Below are 24,367 nucleotides of genomic sequence, written 5' to 3' on the forward strand. Positions count from 1 at the left end.
ATATCAGTCAATGTTCACGAGTTCAGTCGACCGAGAATGCACTTGGTCTCGGAGCTCTTTCTTTTTTTCATTCGTTTCAAATTGAACCTATTCATTCGTCTAATCCTTCTCCAGCGAAGCTTTGACTAGGAATCTCTAGGATCCGGATTAATGATAATCACCTTGTGATCTTTATCAAATGTTTCAGCACTTTTTGTTTTGTTTGGTTGAAAGGTTAGTTCCGCAATAGTTTGTGCTTTATGTTTAATCCGTTGCTTCTATTTTTGAAAATTAATTGACACGGGGGATGTTTTCAAGACTGGACAGGGAAACAAAGTTGAGTCACATCTTACAGAATGTGCAGAGGGAAATCGTATCTTTTGATTCAAAAAATTTCTAGATTTATTGCTTATCCAATCGAGAATATAGTTGAGACCTTTGTAGTCTTGAATAAGGAATGGATGCTCAGGGACGATTTTGTATTCGTAGAATGTGACTGAAGTTTTTGAAAGAGTGGAATAAGATGAGTAGTGACACACTCATTATTTCTTGATTAGTACATAGCCTGCCAGCTGTTTCCTCCGATTACGGTAGTTTCAGATTGAATGCAGTTACTACTCTGAAGAAAATACGAAAAAGCCAAGTCTTTCTTATTGGTCTACCTGGAATGTTATAAATGTTTCAAAGCTTAATAATTTCGAGCTTTTCCCATGAGAATTCAATTAGTAAAAGTATTTACTGACCACTGAGTTCCAAAGAATGAAACGTGTTAGTCAGTTTCTTGCAAGCGTAGACACACAGAAACTCATTGCCATCTATATTTTCAGTTTTATTCATAACCAAACGATACTCTAGTCCAACAATATTTCTGCAATGTTTCCAGAGTTCAAAGTTCAATTTTGAGTGTACCCAGAGATGAGAGATCAAATTGTCACTCCTTTGAGACCTACAATTTCCCAACCCAGTAGGATTGCTACTGTAGTAACCCTACTGGTAACATTCAACCAAAAAAAACCAATCGAGACACGCAATGCATGGCAATTTCTGGAAAAAATCCAATCAGTATAAAATGGGAATGATTAACTGACTACGCACTTGAACTGAGTTTTCTCATAAACAAGACCTGAATTATGATCATTTTCAACGTTCAGTTCAACTTCCTTATTCCTAGAACTTGAATGGAACACTTCTGATTACACTAGACTATCATTCAGAATAATAACACCCACTGGAATATGACATGAACTTAGAACTTAACAATTGTCTTTCATTTCCGTATTTCCGACTTCTAGAATAAAAAACAACATATTTCGGAAACGACTCCTACGCTTTCACACCTATGTTCTATTTGTGCTCAATGTAATTTACCTTGATCGACCCATTTCTTTTTTCCTTTTTTCTTTCTCACAAGACTTGCATTCCCCCGAATCGGCAAGTAAACCGAAAATGTGATTTATAATTATTATTCGGGTCGAGAGCAACGGCACGAGCCCTATGTTGGAAAGCGTGTATGCTACCCGACAACATCTCATTCCCTTTCTTTTTTTCACTGTTAAGACGTTTTGTTATTTTTTCAAATTTCATTCAGAATTTCAGATTTCCTGTCAGAGATGTTTTTAATCAAAACCCTCTGTTTCTTGGAAATAATTTTGGGAGTTTTGAGATTTCATCCAAACCAAGAATTTCTCAAAAACATGAAACTACTTTTCTAAGATTTTTAAAGTGTCGTTCTGAGCTTTGCTTATCGAATTCAAACATGAAGTTTGATAGATCAATCTCACAAAAATACCAAAAGAGAATACCGAAGCGAACTGAACTTCAGTATATAATCTTTTCCTACTGAATCTGAACTTATTTTCCGAAAGTTTGAGATAAAATGAGACTACATTCAAATTTATGTGCTTCCTTATTTCACTTTGTGATCTTCAAATAGATTGGCTAGACTTGGTGATTTCACAACACGTGGTTACTAATTCGTAATTATGTACAACTAACATCATGCTTTTTAAGACTTAAGTTTGATCAGTGGACGTGAAAATTTGTATTACGAGCAGTTCTCGAATACATCATCACACCTGATGTGACTTCCTCTAGTCAGTTCGTAAGGAAGCTCAGCATCGAGCTCGACTCTATCCGTTAGAATCAGTTAAAAACCAATGATCTGTCTGAAAAAAGAAAATGTCACAGTCATTCAAATGAATGTAATCACTGGAAAGTTTTCATACTCTATACTGAATAGATTTTGATTTTTAATGTATCCAACTGGTGTTCCACTGACTCATTTTTGTTACTTGCCTGATTACTTTCCGCTGTCTGCTTTTCAGATATTAGATTTTCAGTAAAATGTCATTTTAGTTGTTCAACAGCTCATTTGGCGAAGTTTTCATTTCGAAAACAAGTGAAACTCTTCGATTTTTTGAGCCATGGAATCAAGGCAGATCCAAACTACTGTGAGAACTCTCAGTGATGTGTTGAAGTAGTGCACGTATCTTTGTAAATACATCTGTGATTTTTGTAGTTCCTGGGAACTGGTTCGTTCTGGATACTTCTTCTCAGTCTAACAACAATCCAATAGTTCAACTGGCTCCAACTCCATATCCACTCCTCCCCACTTCTGTCCGACAACTATAATTTTCGTTTTGTCACTTTGTTTACCACTCTTTTCTCCTTCTCACTCAACTCTTTCTGACTTTTTCTTCTTCTTTTTCCACAATCATTTACTTATATTCATGATTTTCTATTATAAAAAACCGAACGGAAAGGAGAGAGAAAAATCTCATAAATTTTATCACCGTCTTCTTTTTTCTTCTGGATGTGCGACGACGTCAGATCATAAATTCAGTAGTTTTATGACCGCCAATCCAATATCCCATTTCCACGTCATAATTGGAGCATTCAATTTGACTTCATTATGTCTCACCAGCCAACAAACCACTAAACCTCTTTTTTCCTTTTTCTCATTTATTTTACAATTTCCGCATTTTCTTTCGTTTCTTTCTTCTCTCTCGTATCCCTTCATTACATTTTCTTTCTTTTCAGAACGTTTCAGACTCCTACCGCCTCTCATTTCTCCAGAATAACCTATTGGACAGGTGATGAAAAGTTGTCGTCGATAGAATATTCACTCAGACTCTGATTATTTATTTCGATGGGTGCCTCTCTTTGTGCTCCAAAAAAGAAGAAAACGGTAATTAATTGCATTTTTGGATTGAGAATTTCTTGATTCATACTGTTTCAGCAAGTAGGCGCCTCGTGGGTTGGAAATGAATCTGAAAATCCGTTCGACGCTGCTCTCAATAAGAAAGATCGGACACTTTTGAGAGAGACTTGGCAGAGATTGGAGGATCCAAAAGATATCGTTGGGCTCATTTTCTTAGATATCGTCAATGATATTGAACCAGATCTGAAGAAAGTCTTCGGTGTTGACAGAGCTCCACGAGCAGCAATGCTCAAAATGCCGAAATTCGGAGGGCATATTCTCCGATTCTACGAATTCATGGAGCAGGTTAGTCTAATAGAAATCTGAGTATTGAGATAGAATACATAAGTTACTCGATTCTTGTTTATATCTTGAAGTACATCATTTTAATTCTGAAGTATATTATTCATTCTTCTCTCTTTTTCAATTCAAATTATAGGTTTGTTTTGTATGTCCAATTTTCTTTGTCAACAGACAAAACTACATTTCTTTTCTTTCTTTCCGCCCCAAATTCTTCGATTTCCTCCTTTCAGCTAACGTCAATGCTCGGTACATCTGAAAATCTGACGGGCGCGTGGCAAATGGTTCGAAAAACGGGAAGGAGTCATGTCAAACAGGGGTTCGTAGTTGACACGCAGGTGTCTTCTGAAGAGAAAACACGTCATTTCGTAGTGGAAACAAAATGATAATTTTCAGATTCTTGGAACAAAATCAAAATCAGATGGAGAAGAATTATTTCGAAGTGGTGATAAATGTATTCATCGAGAGATTAATTCCATTTTTGACTGGTGAACAGGTGGGTGCAATCATTATCAATTAGAGTTCATTTCTCGCGTCATTCTGAGGAAGTAAACTACTTCTGACTATATAGAAATTGAACTTTTCTAATCTTGAAACTTCTTCTGTGTACTTCGATCGTTGAACATCTGAACTCATTTCAGGAACTTCCCCCAGCAGAAGGAAAAGAACATAAGAAAGTTCGATTCGCACAAAACTACACGACATCTCAAATCGCAGACGTCTGGAAGAAGTTCCTAAATATTGTAATTAGTCAAATGACAGACGCATTTGAATTGGAAAGAGCAAAACAGAAGAGTGCTCAAACGACAAAGGCTCTTGCACCACATCAACACGTGGAGATTTCTGAAAGGAAGAAGAAGAAAGTGGCGGTGAGCGATAATTGATGGGATGATATCATTCATGTATATATTTTCTATTTCAGGAGAAACAAAGTGAAATCGAGAATACAGTTGCATCAAATGAACCGAAAGAGCAGGAGCAAATGTTCGAAGATCCATTTTAATTTGATGTGTTTGATATCATTTATAGAAAAACATTACGATAAAAAACTTGGAAAATGATTTATTGAATTGTGAAAAATATTGAATAAAGTGGAATTGATTCATTAAAAAGTTGATTTATGACAAACTGATATAACCGTAATCCTTTCCTACATTTCATTTTTATTCAATTGTTCGAGTAATGCTCGGGAGAACTGAATTGTGACTGTCAGCTCCGCTTGTGCCATTGTCATCGGACTTTGATCATAAACTAAAATCAACTCTTTGTGAGGAAACATATCGGGAAAATCAAACGAACCTTCAATAACAAATGACCGGAAGTTACTGTTACTTGGAGATAAGATAAGACTTCCGAATCCTAATTCTTCTTCTTCGCCTGGACTGACTTTGATAATCGCAAACTCAAGTTTGATACTCAGTTGAATCCATTGTTTCAGAAGTTGAACCTGGCCACGTGTCAGTGTGTATTCTGAAATAGAATATTTGATTTCCGATTCTTGCTCAGCTTTCGAAAATACCCTTGCTAAAATCTATGTCAACTCTCTCCTGTGGTCGCCTGGGAAAATGAAAAACTGGACTCTTTGACTGCTCATTCGAGATATTCAAGAACAACCAATCAACACAAATTCTTGTATCCTCTCGAGTCCATGAAGTCATACTTGAACCCGGAATTAACTCGAATGATTCCAGCTGGATAGTCACTTTCATATTCGGCTCAAGTACATCTTTGTCGGTTGGCGACAGCGGTTTGGGCACTCTGATTAAACTATGCCCTTCGTAATCCGGCAAAGGGACAGGTGGTTTTTGACGGGGTGATGATGTGGCAGAAGAATCAGATGCTGGAAATATCAAACAATTAGGAATATGAGAGAGAAAGCGAGAGAGTTACTAGGGAAAGAAGAATGAATGGGATCGTTGAATACAATTCCTTTAGTTGAATTCCCAGGTCTCGATGGAGTTGGTTCTTCATTTAGTGATAAAGGAGCAACTGGTATGTTCCTAGGTTTTGCAATTGGAGGAAGTATTCCTAATAGACTTTTCAATTCTTCTGTCTTCAACTCTTTCCTGTTGTTATTCTCAGGCTCAGGTTCATTTGGTTCAGGCTCCACTATTTCCTCTTCTTCCACAGATTTCTGAGTTGTTGGAGTGGATTCTCTGCTCTCCACTTCTTCTGGATGTGGAGTATTTTGGACGTCGACTGTTGGTTCTGGTTGGGGAGCTTCTTCGGGTTGGATTGAATTTCTTTTAGGATGTTGTGGCATCTCTGTCTGAATAGGAGAAGGACTTTTCGGTTTTTCTTCATTTTCTTCTAGTCGAACATCATGAAGAGGAGGTGTTGGATCATCGGGGAATGTTGGAGCTTCATGATCTCTAGTTGTAGAAACCGCTGATACTGATTCAATTCTGAAATAACACAGTAATTAAGTCTTTCTGGATCATCAACTGACTCATCATCTTCATCGAAAACAATTCGGTCTTCCTCTTCCCGTTCTACAACTGGAGGCGAAGAAACTGTTGGTAGTTCATAATCAAATGCCAATGGTGTTGTCTGAAATTGGTTTTGTCCTAAATTTCTAATGAAGTAATCATTACCTTCGGTGGACTGAACAAATCTTTGGAAGAACTGGAAAACGAAGTATCGGATGAAGATGAAGAATCTTTCCTTTTGGGAGATTCTTGTTTCGGAGAAAGTGCTTTTGGAGGCACTGGAACATCTTCACGAAGAATTGGTTCATTATCACTAACTGGTGTCACATCGAATTGTTTTGAAGTACGTCGAACTGGTTGGGGAAGGATTGGGGTGTCCTTTTTGGAAGATTCTGGGTCGATGATTGTATTTGGTTCCGGTTTCAAGAAGAAAGAAGGAATTTCATGTTTCCAAATAAGACAAAGATCGAGAGATACTGAAGTAGAATGACCATCTGCATCGAGCATAGAGAATGTTCCTTTTATGGATCCACCAAGTTTGCATAATGGGTGAAGAGGTAGGTGTAAGGTGGCAATGACTCCATCTTGTTTCGGAATATTCTCAATCAGAAAGAAGGAAATACTCTGAAATTTAAAACTCTCAAAGAGTTAAACGTTAACCAACATACCGAAGTAGAAAATAGGTTTCTTGCTATTTCATTCTTCGGAATGAAGCAATCTCTCTTCGATCTGATTTCGGAGTTTGATGAGAAATCAGTGAAATACGGAGAGAATGAGAGTAGCTCGTAGACAACACAGAATTCTGCTGATGAATCTCTTCCAAGAGAATCCAAACCGATGACTCGATTCACCATGATTGTCAGCGGCTCGAAATTATTCTCGTCTTCATCACCATTCTCCAGTTTCAACGGCAGCATGTTGCGAGCGGTCTCACTTTTCTGAAAATTCGTATTGGAAATCATGCTGAAATATAAAATAACTGACTTTGAATTTTTTGAAACTATCAGAAATCGGTTGGGAAACTTCAATTTCATATCTTAGTGTGCACATATCAACTCCCGATTCGACAGACTTCATCACTATTTCTGAACAAAATTTCTGAAGAACGTTGTCTTCAAACAATGGAATCAATGAAATCGTGGCAGCAGCGAGAAGTTTATAACAGTCACTTGCAGGGCGGTACATCTCTATCACGATTCCATTCTGAAAAATGCAATTCTTGGTTTGAAAAGTGTTTTAGAACAAACCGTTTGCAGATAATGAATCAATAGATTCGAAACAAGAACATCATAAACCGTTGTGAATTCCATATTTTGTTCTTTTGGATCCAGGATTGGTGTGGTTTCCAATTGAAAGTCAAAGAATTCCATCGAGAAGAAAAATTTGGAAGTGAGAGATGGAGAGGGTTTCACATTTACCAACTTCACGAATAGATTTGTATTGATTTTTGGAGTTGGAATATTTATCTGGAATGGAAAAATAGATTTCAAGTTTCATACTGGGAAGTACTCACCTGATTAGAGAGAAGTTTGACTGGCTGCTGTCCTGAATACGCAATAACTCGTATCTGTTCTTCCAACATGTAAATCTTTTTCTGTTTTTCTTCAATTTCTTCTTTCGATTTTGATAATATATCAGCACTAACAGTTTTCAGCCTTTCTAATTCATCTTTCAGTAATTGTATCTGAAAAAAGTCATTCAATCAAATAAAACAACGAAATCGACCTACCTCCTTCGTCTGTTTCTGATTGATATCATACTGAACCACTAACATATTTCGAACTTTTTCTAGTTCTTCGTACAATTCAGAATACAACTTTTGCCATCTACTCAAATTGTTCTCTCCTGGTCCAAGATTCGACATTTCAGCTATTCCAACATCATGAGACTGTAGAATATCAGCAACTTCTTTGTATAATTTTTGTAATAAATCGTCATCTGCTCTCCTCAATCGACTGATTTCACTTTGAGAAGGTCGTTTCCGGACTGGCTCGTAGATCATCGGAGGAGGTGAATCGTGTCTGAAAAATCTAATAATGGTAAAAGAAATAGATATTTAGGAGCTCACCCATCATCTTCCTCTACTTTTTTCACTGGAGGAGCTGTCACTGTAGAACTACTACTCAACTGCTTCTTTTCTGCCTTCACTGCTTCATATTTAGTCTTATAATGCATTCTCATCGCCTCGAATTTCTTCTGATCTTCCCTTCTTCTGTGTTCACTTTCCCTGATTCTCTTCTCTGTTTCTTTCAAGTTCTCTTCTAACTCAACTATCTTTTTCTTCTCTTCAATACTCTCTCGTGCTCCATATTCTGTGGATTTAGACAGGGATTGTTGAATGAGTCTCTCGTTCGCTTTCTTCAATAATTCACATTCTTCCTGGAGCATTGACAAATCATTTTCTGCTATTTTCAACTTATCCATCAACACTTTCTCGTTTTGATCTGGTATCCTTGGAGGCGGATGGGAGACAGAAGATGTGTTCCGATGACCATTGGATCCTCTTCTTGGTTTCTTCTCTTCAATTATCGGAGTAGATCTTCCAGATTCCGTGACGTCAGACATTTCTTCCAGTTCTGAATCTTTCTCTTCATCGTCATTGTTGTTGTTTGAAGAAGCTTTTGAAGAGCTAGACTGACGAGATGGTGGAGCAGAGTGATTAGATGATTGTCGCTGAAAAATGGTTAAAATTATGAAAACGGAAGTAAGAGGTAACGAGAATATACCTGTTTCAACTTCTCAATAGTGTATTTCAGCTCTGCAATCTCTTCATTTTTATTCTTCAAAGATCGATTCAATCTAACAATTGTCAGCTTTTCATCAGATGCTAGTTGTAGTTTATCGGCATCCGATTTCCTGAAACATTTTTGTAGAGGTTTTGATAGTTCTTGAATCGAAATTCAACGTGAGCGCCTACTTTAACTAGAAAAAACACTAAAACTCCGGTTGTTAAAAAGTCGAAAAAATAGTTTTTACGTAACCTCTCCAACCTTATCTTTTAATCTGTCCTTCAAAAAACTGGAGCAGATCAAATCTGCTGATAAGAGAACCGTATAAAAGAAGGTGCTTCCCGTCAGTCTCTCCATAGAGTTCTCAAAACTCCTTCAACCAAACCAACCAACATGGCTCAATCCGTCCCACCAGGAGACATCCAAACCCAACCCAACGCCAAGATCGTCTTCAACGCTCCGTATGACGACAAGCACACCTACCACATCAAGGTGATCAACTCGTCCGCCCGTCGTATCGGATACGGAATCAAGACCACCAACATGAAGCGTCTCGGAGTCGACCCACCATGCGGAGTCCTCGACCCAAAGGAGGCTGTCCTTCTTGCCGTTTCCTGCGATGCTTTCGCTTTCGGACAAGAGGTAATTTGTAAATTGAATCATATCTAGTTTCTATTATCGAAATAGAAAAGTTCCGACATTTTTTCCTCGTCGGTGTTTGCGGACTCAAGCCAAAATTATCAAATTTTGGCTTGAGTCCGCAAACACCGAGGGGGAAAAAATGTCGGAACTTTTTTGTTGCGACAATAATACTCGCATGTTTCAGGACACCAACAACGACCGTATCACCGTTGAATGGACCAATACCCCGGATGGTGCCGCTAAGCAATTCCGTCGTGAATGGTTCCAGGGAGACGGAATGGTCCGTCGTAAGAACCTCCCAATCGAGTACAACCCATGATTTTTTGTCTATTGAGATTGAAATAAATGTGGAACTTCTCCCATGTGTGTTATTGTTTTTATTCGTAGCAGCCTAGCTCCTGGCGCCACGTGTACGTGAAAAATTAAATTTTTTCTATACACGTTCAAAAATAACTCACTTTCTAACCATTTGAGCTGCTGGTGGTCTATCAATTGATCCAGTTCCAGCAGTGAGTGGTTGTCTCTGCCGAAACGTTGATGGCGGCTGTCTGAATGTAGATCTTCCAGTCATTAATGAAGCTGTTGCAGCTCTTGCAGACGGGGCTGTGTAGATTAAAAGTTGTTGTTTTGCTGCTTTCAACTTCATATCCAATATTTTATTCTCTTTCACCACGTCTTCATATTTCGAACGCTCCACAACCTCCTCTTCCCTGCTCTTCCTTTCTAACATGCTACGTCGGAATCTACTATTGAATCTGAAAATGAAAGATGTTAAAAATAAATCCTCTCTGAAAAAGAAAAGTACGTTGTAATCTGTTTCTCCTGCTCTTTAACTTTCTTTTGTGCATTTTGTAGTTCTGCGACAATTCCATGAAAGCGGTCTTCTAATTGTGGTCGACTCCATGTCTCGATTGGATATCTGGCAATCACCCTGAATCAAAACAAAATGAAATATTTGTCTCATTTAGTATGTATCATATTATCATATTCCAACTCACATTTTGTCGTATTCCCTGGAGGTGTTGAATTACCATAGAAGAGGGAAAAGAGAAAGAGAATAAGGATTACGAAAGAAGGGGAACGAGTGCGTAGGAGCACTTTACATTCGTTGCTACGGGCAACTCATGTGGGAGAAGCGGACGAAAAGGGACACGGAGGGGATTGATTAGCACGTTTGTGTGCGGGAAACCTTTTAGGAGGTTTAGTAAATGTAGAGGGAAAAACGAGAAGAAGAGAACGAAAGGATGGAAAAGAGGTCAAAGGTGGGAGAAAGGAAATTGAAAGGAAGATGGCACCTGGTGGAAAGTGAGAGGGAAGTCATGTAATAGAAGCATTATGGGACCCCTCTTCAAACAAAATGTTTTGAAATTTTTCGAGAATTTAGACTAAAAGTGCTTAAATTATCATACATCTTCCCCTTTTGATCGAATTTTAAAGTCGAAAACTAGGCTTTTTTCAAATTTGAAATGTTCAAATATAGTCAAATTTTGGTTATTTTCATTCTTGGTGGGCAACAAAATCAGAGCCAGTTTCAGATCTCAGAACATTCTAGAAATTTTTGAAAGTCTTTTCTTGTTTAGGAAGAGTGAAAATGGAAACATTTTCTCTGTTCCATAATTATTTGTTTTAGGAAGTTATTCTCCCAGTTTTGTCTTTTTTTCTTCACAAATTGTTGACCAATACAAGAATTTCCTCTTCTGATTAAATAAAAGCTTTTTATTGTCAAATCATCACTAAATATTCCGTCTCACATAACAAATGGAAGAAGCAAAAATACAAGAGATATGGTAACCGAAACAGAATTATTCTCATTGTACCGGTCACTTGAATAGGTGTCTCTTCTCAATTGGGTGTATTTGCACGATGCTGGAAGTGTGTTCCAACGGATCTTCAGCATTTTGAACATAGCTTCACGGTTGTTTTCGAACATTCTGGCGGTGATCTGAAACGAACGAAACTAGAATTGACCGTGTGTACTGCTGGAGAGGCTCACCACTTCACTACGGTATCCACAATACTTTCCGTGTTCTTGGATGAAACAATGGGAGAAGTGTTCGAAGTCACTGGAAAAATAATAGTTTCAGCTTTAAAAGATATCAGGTACTAACATGCAAATGGTCTCAATGTTCTCCTGTGTCTGGTTTTTGGCGAATTTCAGCATATCCATTTCAAGACGAATCGTTTGATCTCTACATACACTTGAAAGTCGTTCTCCGTTCTCTTTCCAGCAAGGGAATTGTGCTCGAACTTCTGAATCTCGCGTTTTTTATTCTGGAGAAATGAATTTGAACCTCACCTTCCAGATTGTTACATGCATCATGCCATGATCTGATCCCTGCCAGAATAATCGATGCTTCTTGAGAAGTATTGCAGTTACGGACACACACTTCGAGGAGACGATTGCTTCTGTTAATGCGACTCATTACAAAATCATTTGAAGAGCTGTACGAATCTCATTTCATCCCCTTTCTCACTCCATTCTGTCACCTCGTAACCTATTTCAATAGAATTCGGTCCTCATTTGGAACGACGCAAGCAATTGGTCGCCCCAAGAGAGACGAACCGGATATATGATGACGAAGCTATTTGAAAGTGAAAACATACGTGCAAATGGCTTGAGCTTTTATGAAAGCGGCCGTCTCGTTTCCAGTCGTTCGGAGTAGATTTAAAAGGGGAAGAGTGAAATCATGCGACCATTCGTTGTCCATCTGAAAGCGTTCATGATAGGTCTTGTCTGGGGTTTCGGGGATAGACTCAGTTAACATGGGGTGGCGTCGACGTAGAGTTGAACTAGAACCTAATATCCAGTGCTGAATCAGAATAGTTTAATTTCAATTCTTATATCGATATTCTGTTTTTAGCTAAAGTCTCATTTAATATAAACATTCCGTACTGTAACCATCTCGTGATACACAAATATCACCTTTAGGCAACTTAAGGAGTTTCTTTCTATTTCCTCAGTGAACTTAAATCTGATAGCGAGTTTCTTTCTTTCAGAAGGCACCTACCGTAATCCTCATAAAACGTAACAACTTTATTCCATTTTCGATCATGAACTCCAGTATGAAACTAACCTCTCTCATATGATTGTCCTTGCATCTGAGCACACAATGATTCACATGAAAATCAGTTTCAGCAACGAGAAGAATGGGAAAAAATAAGATAAGAATACATTTCGGAAACGTCATACCGTTCCGGAATAGAATGAACCAAAAAAAGAGAAATGACAAGTCAGGCGGGACTCGGATAATGAAGGCGTGCGATTCTTCGAGGAGTGAGAATAAAAAACATTTAGTTGCTCCTCTACGACGTCTTCTTCTCGTGTAATGGATTCGGATAGAGATGTGTGTTTCCAAATGGGATTCTTCTCAAAGAAGAGGTCTCTTTTCTTATTCTTCTTCTTCTTCTCAACTTATCTTCACTGACTCCTTTTTTCATAACCCGAGGCGACAACGGGCGGCCCCATGGGGACTGACACTTATATTATAGATATGGGACAAACAGATGGAGCGCCGTCAGCGTCGACACTTCGAGAACCCCCTTTTTTGAACCACAAGATATTGAGATACACACCTCAAAATGGAAAGAAACGATAAAATGTTGCGCTTTTGGGTTAGACGAATGCTGGAAGAAAGAGGTTTTATCGCGTTTTTCTGAGAAAAAGAATAGAAAACAAAGAGGGAACAACAAACAAACACATTCGGTTGATTGGAAACAACTATAGCTTTGGACCAATGGAATGAAAAGGGAGGAATTTCAAAATACACATGTTCCAAATTATTTAAACTTTGATAATCGTATCAGACCAACACATGAAAAAAAGCTGATCTTGGTTGAAGAACTGTAAAAAATCTAGAACTTAGGGAGCAACTATGAACATTTTGAGCCAAAGAGAGAAAAGAGAGAGACAGATTATCAGGAACTATTGAGAGCTGAAATCATTGACATGTTGCCTACGAGATTCTCTCAAACTCCAAGAATTCATTGCTATAACAATTATCGCAGTGGGGTGCACAACATCGCCAAAATGGATTAAGAAAGGAGATAAATCTGGAAAAGCTTTCAGTTGGACCACTCGTTTTTGTCGTGTCCTTCACGTTGAACATTCCAAAGATCATTGCAAAGAACTTAGCGGTGAGGATGTAAGTACACTCTGAACAAATATCTATATTGAAACTTGGTATTACCGAGCAAGAGTATTTCTTGGACATTATTTTTGTCTTTTTCATTCGGTGTTACTCTTGAGCAGGAGCCACTAGCTACGGTAGTGTACATGTACGCTAATCTTCTGAAAAACTAAATTTAAACAAGCGCCCATTTGACCTGCACAACAGAGCGCGTTTGCGTTTTTGTAATTTATTTCATTTTATTTTAATTTCCCTTTTTTCAACAAGCTCTGTTGCATTATATTCATTAAAAAATGCTGTCAAAAAATTAAAAACTCTATTTTCAGCAATGTCCGAGTCGGTACCAGGTCCGTTTTTCACCACAGCGACCCCTACAGACCACGTACACGAGGAGGAAACTTCGAATGCTGGATATTTCGAGGTTATTTGACTATTACAGTTTATGGTCTCGAATGTAAAATTTGCAGAGTCTATCGGAAAACGATATCTATTTGTTTTTTGAAATCGATAACACCTCTGAATGGATTAAAAATGGAAAACACAAACGAATCGCTCTCCAATTTCCCGATTCCCTTCTTCCATATTCTGAACGAGTAACGAGGCTGATTGAGAATAAGATTCGAGATTCTGAAGCACCTGATGGCGTAAAGAAAACATTCGTCTTAGCTGATACCTCATATCGCAGGTAAGACAAATTGTCCTTTTCTATCGCGAAACCCTTTTTTTCAGTTGTTGTGTCGACGAAGTAGCTGCAGCACACGCCGATTGTACAGCTCTCGTACATTTCGGAGAAGCTTGTCACAGTGCTCCAACTGATAAAATAGATGTTAAGTGAGTTTCTCATCTTTCAAAATCTAAAATTTCACTTATTAATATTCAGATTCGTTCTCGGAAACATGCCAACTTTTATCGACGAGTTCGGAGCACAGCTGAAAAAAGTCGTTGATCAACTATCATCTGAAAACATTATCGTTCTCATGGATTCATGTTTTGCTCATGAACAAAATCAAATCGTTGATATTATCAAAGATATAGTGCCTCCCACCAGACACGTGTCATGTGCAAATCTACCCAGTGAAAAATCGTTAAAGGAACATCGAGAAAACGTGAGTTCAAATTGAATAAAAGAAGTAATCTAAAGTTTTCTTTTTCAGGTATATCTTGGTCGTGAAATCCCATCTCCCTTGCGTGAAAATCTCCCTGCTGACTTAATCTTCTGTGGTTTTCCCAATTCTCCTCTACTCCCCGTTTGGCTACTTTCATATCCAAGTTGTGTTACTGTCACCCACTACAATCCGGTTGAAAAGACGATTCAACACGAAAGGTACGTTTATTATAGATCTTATTAGGAGGAGTTTTAATAATTATGCGAAGATAAATCAACAATAATAAAAATAAATTAAACTAGAAAAGCTTTTTGACTAGATAAAAAACTTTTCGTAGTAGTGATTCCTATAGAATCGAGATTTCCTTCTGTAGGGAATTTGCTCTGATGGGAGTGGATTCTCATTTGAGAATGCTCGTTTTTCTGACGACTGATAGTTGTCATGAACAGATGAAACTGATGACTTTTCTTCTGCCGAAGAGCGTCGTGGTCGTTCTTCAGGTTTCACTTGTTGCATTGGTGCATTATCTTCAACTGAAATACATTACTAGACTTCAGGTGTTCAAAGAACAACTCACTTGGGGCATGTCCTCCATGTTCTCTTGAATTGCGAAGTTCTTGACTCTTTCTATGCTCTTCCCACTGCTTCTCTTGGAATTTGTTCGGTCTCTTGTGATGTTTGTCCTGCAAGAAAAGTTTGAAATACAGTTAAACAATGCACTACTTACCGTTGACTTATCCTTATCCTCTTCCGGCTTGGAAATGTCTTCATATTCTGGTTGATTCTTTTTTCTCTTGTCTCCACTGTATCTATCTGTAGGCTGTACAGGTGGCATCGAATCCTCTGGATATGTTCTGTGCTCTCTTCTATCTTCTTCTGACTTTGGTCGTCCGAATCCAGGTGGATGTGTTTCTTTTCTAGGTGCTTCCTCGTAAAGTGGCTCGGATTCAGTTGCATATCGTCTCGAGTCTTCCTGTCTTGGTTTCTCTTCTTCATACGCTGGCGGACGATGATCGTATTCTCTATCAGGTTGACGATTGATTTCTACTTTCTTTAGTGGACGGTCTCTTGAAGGAGCTACATTATCAGTCTCGTATCTCGATGGTTCAATCGGACGTCTTTCATCTCCTCCATATCCGGATGAGTGACCATCTCTTCTTGGTGCTTTGTTCTGCCCATATTCTCTTGATTCTTGGGGTCTTCTCTCGTATTGCTCTTCTGGATATCTTTGTTGTTCTGATCGTGGAGTTTGTCTTTGTGGTGGTGGTTGCCTTCTTGGGGGCGTCTCTCTGATTCTCTCCTCATCTTCATATCGGTTTCTTCTTGGTGGAGCGATTTCTGCAGATGGTTCATAAACTGGTTTTCTTTGACGTTCATAAACCGGCTCTTCATAATTTTCTGAACGACTGGGTTGTCTTGGTCTTGGTTCTTCTCTTTCAGCAACATATTCTCTTGGTCGTTGCTCTTGAGGCCTCTTTTCGTCATCAGTATATCCGGGATCAGTAAAATCAAACTTTGATGACCGCTTTGGGCATGGGCAATACCCTCCATCGGTTCCTGGTGCACCTGGAGCAGAAACTCCTGGTTGACCATCAGCTCCTGGTCTTCCATCCTTTCCTGGTGGTCCTTGTATTCCTGGGCTTCCATCCTGTCCATGTTCTCCGTCGGTTCCTGGATCCCCATCTCTTCCTGGCACGCCCATCACTCCTGGTTGACCTGGTGGTCCTGGAATTGATCTGCATGATTGTCCGTTTCTACCAGGTACACCAGGTTTTCCTGCCGTTCCCGGTGATCCATTCATTCCGTGGTATCCTGGGGCTCCTGGGGCTCCTGGTTGTCCATCCTGTCCGTTGGATCCTTGTTCTCCATCAACGCCATCTTCTCCTGGCACACCTGGCGGTCCGTCTGGTCCACGTTCTCCTGGTGGTCCCACTGGACACTGGACGCAGCCGATAACAGGATCATAAGAAGATGGATGAACACCCGAATATCCACCATTGAGTCCACGAAGTCCACGTGGCCCATCTTGTCCAGGGAACCCTGGTGGTCCTGGTCTTCCTCTCGGGCCAGGTGGTCCGGATGGACAATTATTTGGCTGAGCAGAACATTGATCACATGGATTGACTCGCTGTCGGGTGCCTGGACGTGGTCGTTGTGGTCCGAATCCAGGTCTCGATCCAGTTTTTCCAGGCGTGAATTCTTCATTTGGATTGAACGGAGGTTTGGTGACACTGATGTGACCATCAGATGTTGGCGGTACTGGTCTTGTTGGTTGACGTGGATTGGTTCTGTCGGGATATGAAGGATTACGGGTTTGTGTTGGCGGGACTCTCTGTTGCCCTGGAAGTGGGGGAGCACCTGTCGGCACTTGATCTTCTGGATATCCTGGTCCGTTGGGACGACGAGTATTATAGACTCTTGGCCATGATGGTGGTGTCTGTCCATCAGAGTCGTATCCTCCAGATGGCTGTCTTGGTGGTGGTGTGATAGGAGAGTTCGTGTAGTTTGGGTTGTATGGAACACGTGAATTTCCTGGATATGGTGGTGGTTGAGTGTACTTTTGTGGTGGATTGTATGGGACACGTGGATTTGGATTTGATGGATACACCGCAGTCTTCGGTGGTTGTTGTGGATTGTACAATGTTCTATTGTTTGGAGTACTGTAAGGAGTAACAGTACTGGATGCTTGATACGGTTGCTGTGGTGGATGTGGACGACGAGACGAAGCTGGTTCTCTGCCGTAGTTATCATAATTACTTCCACTTGGTGGCCGATATGTTGATGTGGCAGCTGGTGGAGGAGCACGGAATCCTGAAATAGTTTCTACAGAAGTTTATATGAACCTTTATCGTTATACAAATATTTTACCTTGAATAGTTCTTGGCATAGTTGGTGGAACTGGTCTTCTTGGTCTTGATGATGGAGGTCCGTTGTCATTTCCGAAGTCATATCCAGTCTCATCTCCTACAGCCTCTGTAGTAGTTGCTGCAGTCGTTGTTGCCGTTGTTGTCGTTGTAGTAGGTCTTGTTTCAGTTTCATATGGCCCCTCTTCCTCGTACGATCTCTTTTCTCTTTCTAGGTCTTCTGCTTCTCTCATTTCTTCTGGTGTCAATTCGAATACCATCTCGTCCCAAACATTGTTAGCAATATCCTTGAAAAAAGTATGAGAAAATGTATTGACCTTCGTTTGAAATCAATTTCCCTTACCTTGAATTCTACTAATTCTCCTTGGGCTTCATTGTAAAAATCAGAAATGTCGTGAAGAATATGAACAGTGGAGATCACAGCACAGATTGCAAGCAGCAGACAAGCAAATGCTGCTGTCCCAGCAAGAGTGTAGGACTTAACCATGTTGAGGTTAGATCACACTCAACCAAGACCGTTTGTAGACTCTGAAGAACAAATCGGTTTGAATGAAAACAAGAGAGAAAAGAGGTTACGCTTATAAACGGAACGATGGCTAAAAGCTATATCATAACCTTTACGACAGGCAAAACTCATTCATCTGTCTGCCCGACTATGTTCATTCGGGATGATGATTGAGGTGCTTGAATCATTAAAAAAACAAGAAAATGGTCTTAAAATCAAGCGACCGGATTGTTCGGTTAAAGCCTAGTGAAGCACTGTCACCGCAATCTATAATAGAAGCCCCTGAAGGTGTCAGAAACCAGGCTGTCTATTAGGATAAGGATCGGTGAAATGAGAGATGAGCGGCGTACGACGAGAAGCATTTGAGAATGAAATGGCGGTTCTCGTCTTCTTCCTCGGACCCCATTTGGTTTGTTTCATCCTATCTTCCGACCACACCGGGACCGCTTTTTCTGCGGTTTTCTTTGACCTGCATCCCAACCGTTTCTCGATTCTCAGAGTTTTTATGAACATGTCTAGGTGATAGCGATAATTCAGATATGCGGCTTGATTATCTTCTCCCTATCTGTTTTCTTCTTCATTGTCCGTGGCGCCGACAACAACGAATACAGTACGAAAAAAAAACTCATGCGCTGTGTTCGATTTGCTAAGCGAAAGTGATGAGTGAAAGGGATAAGGAAAAGGAGAAACATCGAAAATGAAGGCTCGTTGACAGATCAGAACATAGATACGATAATGAGTTTATTCAATGAATGAAATCTATCCGGTATCACTACTGAAATTCGCTTATTTTGTATTATGCTTGGACGTGACGTCTGGCGGCAACCACACGCTTCTTGGCGACGACGCGCTTCTTGGCGACAACACGCTTTCTGGCTACGGCACGGTGACGGTTAACGGCTACATGACGGTTGACGGCAACGTTGCGGTGACGGAAAACAGCAGAGCTGCGAGCTGGGCATGGACAATAAGCGGCATCGGATCCTGGGGCTCCGTCGTTTCCTGGAGTTCCTGGCTGTCCATCTTGTCCTGGGTGTCCTGGTTGTCCGTCTGGTCCTGGTGGTCCTGGTGGTCCGGCTGGTCCTGGAGTGCTTCCACTTCCTGGTTGTCCTGGGGCTCCTGATGGTCCTTGTGGTCCTGGGCGTCCAGCTGGTCCTGGAAGTCCGCGGGAACGTTGTCCAGATTGTCCTGGACGTCCTGGGTTTCCTGGGGCTCCTGGGTTTCCTGGTGATCCAGCATCTCCGGCTGGTCCTGGTGGTCCTGGTGGTCCTTGACCTCCTCCATGAGCTGGTGCTCCTGGGTTTCCATTTGGTCCTTGTGGTCCTGGATTTCCTGGGGCTCCAGCTGGTCCTGGGGCTCCTTGTGGGCACTTGACACATTCTTGCTTCTGGTGATGGGCTGGTCCAGCAACTCCTGGCTGTCCTGGCTTTCCAGCTGGTCCTGGTTGTCCATCAAGTCCTCTGTCTCCAGAAGCTCCTGGTGGTCCTGGTGGTCCAGCTGGGCAGTTGGAGGCTTGTGGTCCGCAGTTGCATTGAGATTGTTTCTTTTGACGACGTCCGAAAACGCTACGAGCAACACGAGCAGAATCATCATGATTCACCATTGAGTTCCATGCATCATTGGCAACTCCCTGAGTGTTATAATTAAAATATGGAACAGTATTTTAAACTTACTCTGAAAGCACCAAGCTCACGGTGAGCCTCATCAACAAAAGAGTTGATGTCGGTGTAAATGTGGAATACGGAGATAAGTGCTCCGAAGACCACAATACCGGATAAACCGGCCATAACCGAAAGGAAGGTTGTTGACGACATCCTCGCAAGCGACTGCTGTGGTTTGACAGTTGCTAGCAACCCCTTTTATACCGGTAATCGACGAGAAACTGTTTTCTTTTTTCTGATTAGAGTGTACACTTTCGAAGTTGAGAGAGAATGGGATCCAGGAGAGGTGTTGTAACTGCTTTGTGATGTTGCTAACAAGTTCGTGTGTGAATTTCGGAGACCCAGACATTTTTGATGAACAGAAGGAAGTAAATTCTCGTCCGAAGTTTCGGTTTTGTTAGTAAGAACATTAGTACTTTTTGAGTGTTGTGCCGGTTTTTCGATCATTTCTTCTCGTTCAGATAAAAATGGAGATGACCGAAGGGCGCATGATCGTATCGTGGTTCTTCTGCAAAAAACCTTTATTGCCGGTTATTGGTCAATGCTATCAGGCATCGTCTTGATTCAGTCTGGCATAGATGATTGCTTACGTGGAAACTGATTTCAATCTTCAAGATTTTGGAATCGTGTCTTTCGAAATTGAAATGAAAGAAAAAAGAAACAGTTCTGGATTCAAACAATACTACATATCTCAACTTCGAATACCATATAATCTGCAATAGAGGTGCACTCACTAGCAAGAGTTTGAAGCATAATATCTCGACTGGCTTCAAAGATACGTAGTTTTTTTTTCAACTGAAGAAATGTTTTATGAGTAATGAACTATATTTTGTCAGTTGGCAATAATAAAATCTCTTTCGGGACCACTTTGAACGGATGCACCTCTATTATAGGTTTTACGGTAGTCAACTGATACATACATTCCAGAATTTAGAGAATGAATGACTAATAAATCAAAGATTATGTATCCAGTTGAAATCTAGGTCAAACAATGACCCCTAGCTAACTTTTTTCTTCTTCTTTGGTCAATACACAAACGTTTCGGACTCTATTCAAAGTTTAGTTCCGCTCTTTTCTATTCAATTGCAAATGTCTCTTTCCACGTGGTTCAATTTATTTTGCTCTATTCATAACCTATTTTTCTTACAATAGACGTTTCCTCTTTTGCAGTCGGCTTCTCTCTTTTTTTTCGTTCCAACCCAACCCAACCCAAATTGTAACACTTTCTTTGTTCATTTGTTTTTCGATTAACTTTCTCCGAAGATAGGTGGAGAAAAGAAAGGCAGTGAGTGGCCTTGGCAGTGTTTTTTGTTCTTCATATCTCTCATTCCTTTCTTTCAAATGCTTTCCGCTTTTTTGATATCATGTAGAATCAAACCTTTACGTCAGTACGTAACTGTCGCTCTCGGTTTATTCTTTTAACAAAAAACGGGAAGAGATAATTGGAAAAAAGTTTTATTGAATTCAGAAACTACTAAAAAGAATCATTGATTGAACCTGAGTGAATGGTCATTTAAGCTTGACGGGCGACAACACGCTTCTTCTTGACGACACGCTTCTTGACGACACGGCGACGAACGACGTTGCGATGACGAGCAGCAACGGCGCGATGACGATATCCTTGCTCAGCAGCTCCAGTTTCAACGGCGGACGAAGATCCGCTGCGAGATGGGCATGGGCAGTAAGCGGCATCAGCTCCTGGAGCTCCATCGTTTCCTGGTGCTCCAGCCTCTCCATCTTGTCCCGGTTGTCCTGGCTGTCCGTCTGGTCCTGGTTGTCCAGCTGGTCCTTGTTGTCCTTGTCCTCCGGATTGTCCTGGATGTCCGGCTTGTCCTGGTGGTCCTTGTGGTCCTGGAGCTCCGGATGGTCCTGGGAGACCACGTCCGCGTTGTCCTCCTCTTCCAGCTTGTCCTGGGTTTCCTGGGGCTCCTGGATTTCCTGGTGCTCCGGCATCTCCAGCTGGTCCTGGTGGTCCTGGTGGTCCTTGGCTTCCTCCTTGTCCTGGATGTCCTGGTTGTCCATTTGGTCCTTGTGGTCCTGGGTTTCCTGGAGCTCCTGCTGGTCCTGGAGCACCGGCTGGGCACTTGATGCACTCTTGTTGTTCGTGGCTCTTTGGTCCAGCGATTCCAGCTTGTCCTGGGTTTCCAGCCTGTCCTGGCTGTCCGTCCAGTCCTCTATCTCCTGGTGCTCCTGGAGGTCCTGGTGGACCAGCTGGGCAGTTAGATGCTTGTGGTCCACAGTTGCATTGAGAGTGTTTCTTGTGACGACGACCGAAAACACTACGAGCAACACGAGCGGAATCCTCATGATTCACCATTGAGTTCCATGCGTCATTAGCGAATCCCTGAAAGAACTGATTTTTCACTGTAAGAATACAACTTATAGCTTACCTTGAAGTCTCCGAGCTCTCTGTGAGCACTATCAACAAATGAGTTGATATCATTGTAGATATGGGCAACGGAGAAGAGAGCGCCGAAAACGACAAGACCCGAAAGTCCAGCGAGAACTGTGAGGCAGATTGTTCCGGTCATCGCTAGATGAAGCCAAGATGCTGTTTCAATGGCATTGCGACCCTTTTATACCCCTCTTGTCATGGCCGAAAAGAACAATAATCTCTTCACCTGTGCAGAAAAATCTTTACAGCAGTAAAGTTAGTCAGATGATCAAAGACGAACCCGACCGTGTTCTTCATGAATCTCATTGTAAACACCATAGTAATTGAAGAGACGAAGGTAGTTCCGTCGTAATTTCATAAGCCGTAATGTTCCTGACAGTTGTTTGAAGTTCGCATTCATAACTCGTTTTCCGTTTCAATGGTCTTCACATTTTGACCTTGATTCAAAATCTCAAGCAATTCAAAAAAGTCTTTATTTGATAAAACACAAAATAATAGTGAGAAAGTCTACTGAATAGCGACCTTGGAAATACTTCTAGGTGGACATGGACAATAGGCGCCATCGAAACCAGGTTGGCCTTCAGTTCCTTGCTCTCCTTGTGGTCCTGGTTCTCCTGGAGTTCCATCTTTTCCTGCTTCTCCTTCATCTCCTGGTTGTCCGTCAGCACCATTATCCCCATCTGACCCATCTTCTCCACGTCTTCCATCCGTTCCAGGTGGTCCTGGTGGTCCTTTTGGTCCAGGTTCTCCGACAGCTTTTCTTCCTGGTTGTCCTGCTCTTCCAGGTGTTCCTGGTGGTCCTTGTGGTCCCTTGTTTCCTGGAGCTCCTGATTTTCCTGGTGTACCGTCAGCTCCGTCATTTCCTGGAACTCCTGGTTCTCCATCCTCTCCCGCATCTCCGGCTAGCCCTTCTTCTCCAACAGGCCCCGGTGGTCCACGTGGTCCAGGTGGGCACTTGATGCATGTTCCATCAGATGGTTGTTCCAAAGCAACTCCACCACTTTCTCCTGGGAATCCAGGAATTCCGTCAGCACCATCAGCTCCATCATTTCCTTTTTCTCCCGCTGGGCCTGCTGGTCCTGCTGGACAATTCGATGGTTCCTGTGAGCAATTACATTTGTCTCCTGATCTTTTGTTTCTTCCAAAGATCAAACTTGGTGTTGAGAGGGGCAAAGACTGTTGTTTAAACATCATCTTGTCCCAAGTACGATCACTGATTACCTAAAATTTTTGTAAATGACAGCTAGAAGGTCATTCGGAAGAAAGACACAAATACCTTAAAGTCTTGCATGTTTCTGTCAGACATATCTTGAAGAGTAATCAAGTCATCGGTAATATTCCAGCATACAAACATGGTTGTAAGAAGTACAGTAGCACTGACAGCAGACCCAAAATATGTTATAAAGCGCGACTCCATTGTTGCGATTTTGATACAATAGCTGGCACGTTCGCCTCTTTATACCTGTCATAATCTCAGAAATCTTGCCAAAAATCAAGTTTCAGTGTGCCGATTTTTTCAGCACTCGCTCGTCTCGTCTTCTTCGCAAACGACTTTTTCTGGTGGAAAAGCTTAAGGATGCGGACACAGTTGGGCTGGTTGTCGGTAGTGTTGGAGTCGATAAGCATCGGGAAGCGGTGAAACGAATGCGTGATCTGTGCAAGTCCGCCGGCAAGAAAATATATGTTATCTCCGTTGGAAAGGTGTGTTTGCCTACAAAAAGACATCATCAATGTTCCAGAATTTAAGATTAACGTTCCCAAGTTATCGAATTTTTCAACTGATATCGATGTATTCGTTCTGCTGTCATGTCCATTTGGTGTTGTGCTTGATTCGTCCGATTATTTCAGACCTGTGGTCTCATTTTTTGAAGCAGAAGTGAGTTTTTGAGGCATTCAAAAAATATAGATCGTTTTAAAAACGTTTATTAATTTGTCTTCAATTTCAGATCGCTTTGAATCCGGCAAAAACGTGGGCAGCAGATTTTGGATGGTCGGCCGAGTTTGCTGCGTTCCTTGAAGGTTCATTACACTTTCTATTTCCACTTCGATAATTTCTTCCCACGTTTCAGACAAAATCGAAACGGAAGTTCCTGAAGACGCTGCTGGAGATTTCAGTTTGATTTCGGGAAAAGTTCGTGTCCAAACAAAAGAAGATGAAACAACTGGTGATGGTCCACGGTCTGTAGCCATTTATAATCCTGGATACTGTAATGATCGAACATGGAAAGGGCTCGATGATGGAGTTGTTACTTCTGAAGATTCGACAACAATGGGTGAAGGAAGAAGTGGAATTGCTCAAGGTTATTCCGGAAAATAATTGCATTTTTTGTTATTAGTTTTTTTCTTGTTAACTTCTCTTGTTTTGTTTTCAATTTTTATTTACATAGTTTATTCATGATAAAAACAAAGAAAATATGTGTTGGGTTACCGG

At 41.0% G+C, this 24,367-nt stretch overlaps 9 protein-coding genes across 9 annotated transcripts; 4 read left to right on the top strand and 5 right to left on the bottom strand.

Annotated features, from left to right (window-relative positions):
• Positions 1-3,127: 3,127 nt before the first annotated feature.
• GCK72_005467 (uncharacterized protein) lies at positions 3,128-4,481 on the top strand (the record flags this gene model as incomplete). Its single annotated transcript, XM_053725199.1, has 6 exons — positions 3,128-3,166; positions 3,218-3,484; positions 3,712-3,797; positions 3,875-3,974; positions 4,120-4,347; positions 4,401-4,481. The coding sequence occupies 6 exons, from the start codon at positions 3,128-3,130 to the stop codon at positions 4,479-4,481; spliced, it is 801 nt and encodes a 266-aa protein (XP_053589393.1).
• Positions 4,482-4,628: 147 nt separating this feature from the next.
• Positions 4,629-9,299, bottom strand: GCK72_005468 (uncharacterized protein; the record flags this gene model as incomplete). Its single annotated transcript, XM_053725200.1, has 14 exons — positions 4,629-4,729; positions 4,778-4,948; positions 4,998-5,318; positions 5,369-5,883; positions 5,928-6,028; positions 6,073-6,531; positions 6,576-6,845; positions 6,892-7,110; positions 7,155-7,373; positions 7,421-7,591; positions 7,637-7,928; positions 7,976-8,580; positions 8,634-8,763; positions 9,022-9,299. The coding sequence occupies 14 exons, from the start codon at positions 9,297-9,299 to the stop codon at positions 4,629-4,631; spliced, it is 3,852 nt and encodes a 1,283-aa protein (XP_053589394.1).
• Positions 9,030-9,597, top strand: GCK72_005469 (uncharacterized protein; the record flags this gene model as incomplete). Its single annotated transcript, XM_003117428.1, has 2 exons — positions 9,030-9,278; positions 9,463-9,597. 2 exons carry the CDS (start codon positions 9,030-9,032, stop codon positions 9,595-9,597), a joined length of 384 nt encoding a protein of 127 aa, XP_003117476.1.
• Positions 9,598-9,732: 135 nt separating this feature from the next.
• On the bottom strand, positions 9,733-12,361 carry GCK72_005470 (uncharacterized protein; the record flags this gene model as incomplete). Its single annotated transcript, XM_053725201.1, has 8 exons — positions 9,733-10,033; positions 10,084-10,209; positions 11,096-11,220; positions 11,272-11,341; positions 11,387-11,528; positions 11,575-11,684; positions 11,883-11,986; positions 12,287-12,361. 8 exons carry the CDS (start codon positions 12,359-12,361, stop codon positions 9,733-9,735), a joined length of 1,053 nt encoding a protein of 350 aa, XP_053589395.1.
• A 1,372-nt stretch (positions 12,362-13,733) lies between these two features.
• GCK72_005471 (uncharacterized protein) lies at positions 13,734-14,754 on the top strand (the record flags this gene model as incomplete). Its single annotated transcript, XM_003117323.2, has 5 exons — positions 13,734-13,826; positions 13,873-14,090; positions 14,135-14,236; positions 14,286-14,511; positions 14,560-14,754. The coding sequence occupies 5 exons, from the start codon at positions 13,734-13,736 to the stop codon at positions 14,752-14,754; spliced, it is 834 nt and encodes a 277-aa protein (XP_003117371.2).
• A 72-nt stretch (positions 14,755-14,826) lies between these two features.
• Positions 14,827-17,862, bottom strand: GCK72_005472 (uncharacterized protein; the record flags this gene model as incomplete). Its single annotated transcript, XM_003117247.2, has 5 exons — positions 14,827-15,044; positions 15,089-15,194; positions 15,239-17,322; positions 17,380-17,662; positions 17,719-17,862. 5 exons carry the CDS (start codon positions 17,860-17,862, stop codon positions 14,827-14,829), a joined length of 2,835 nt encoding a protein of 944 aa, XP_003117295.2.
• A 3,192-nt stretch (positions 17,863-21,054) lies between these two features.
• On the bottom strand, positions 21,055-22,072 carry GCK72_005473 (uncharacterized protein; the record flags this gene model as incomplete). Its single annotated transcript, XM_003117092.2, has 2 exons — positions 21,055-21,885; positions 21,932-22,072. The coding sequence occupies 2 exons, from the start codon at positions 22,070-22,072 to the stop codon at positions 21,055-21,057; spliced, it is 972 nt and encodes a 323-aa protein (XP_003117140.2).
• Positions 21,992-24,253, top strand: GCK72_005474 (uncharacterized protein; the record flags this gene model as incomplete). Its single annotated transcript, XM_003117177.2, has 6 exons — positions 21,992-22,049; positions 22,521-23,140; positions 23,440-23,637; positions 23,684-23,812; positions 23,883-23,955; positions 24,006-24,253. The coding sequence occupies 6 exons, from the start codon at positions 21,992-21,994 to the stop codon at positions 24,251-24,253; spliced, it is 1,326 nt and encodes a 441-aa protein (XP_003117225.2).
• Positions 22,444-23,353, bottom strand: GCK72_005475 (uncharacterized protein; the record flags this gene model as incomplete). Its single annotated transcript, XM_003116944.1, has 2 exons — positions 22,444-23,157; positions 23,213-23,353. The coding sequence occupies 2 exons, from the start codon at positions 23,351-23,353 to the stop codon at positions 22,444-22,446; spliced, it is 855 nt and encodes a 284-aa protein (XP_003116992.1).
• Positions 24,254-24,367: the final 114 nt, after the last annotated feature.

Source organism: Caenorhabditis remanei, chromosome II (genome assembly GCF_010183535.1).
Source record: "Caenorhabditis remanei strain PX506 chromosome II, whole genome shotgun sequence".
In the NCBI taxonomy this organism is placed as follows: domain Eukaryota; kingdom Metazoa; phylum Nematoda; class Chromadorea; order Rhabditida; family Rhabditidae; genus Caenorhabditis; species Caenorhabditis remanei.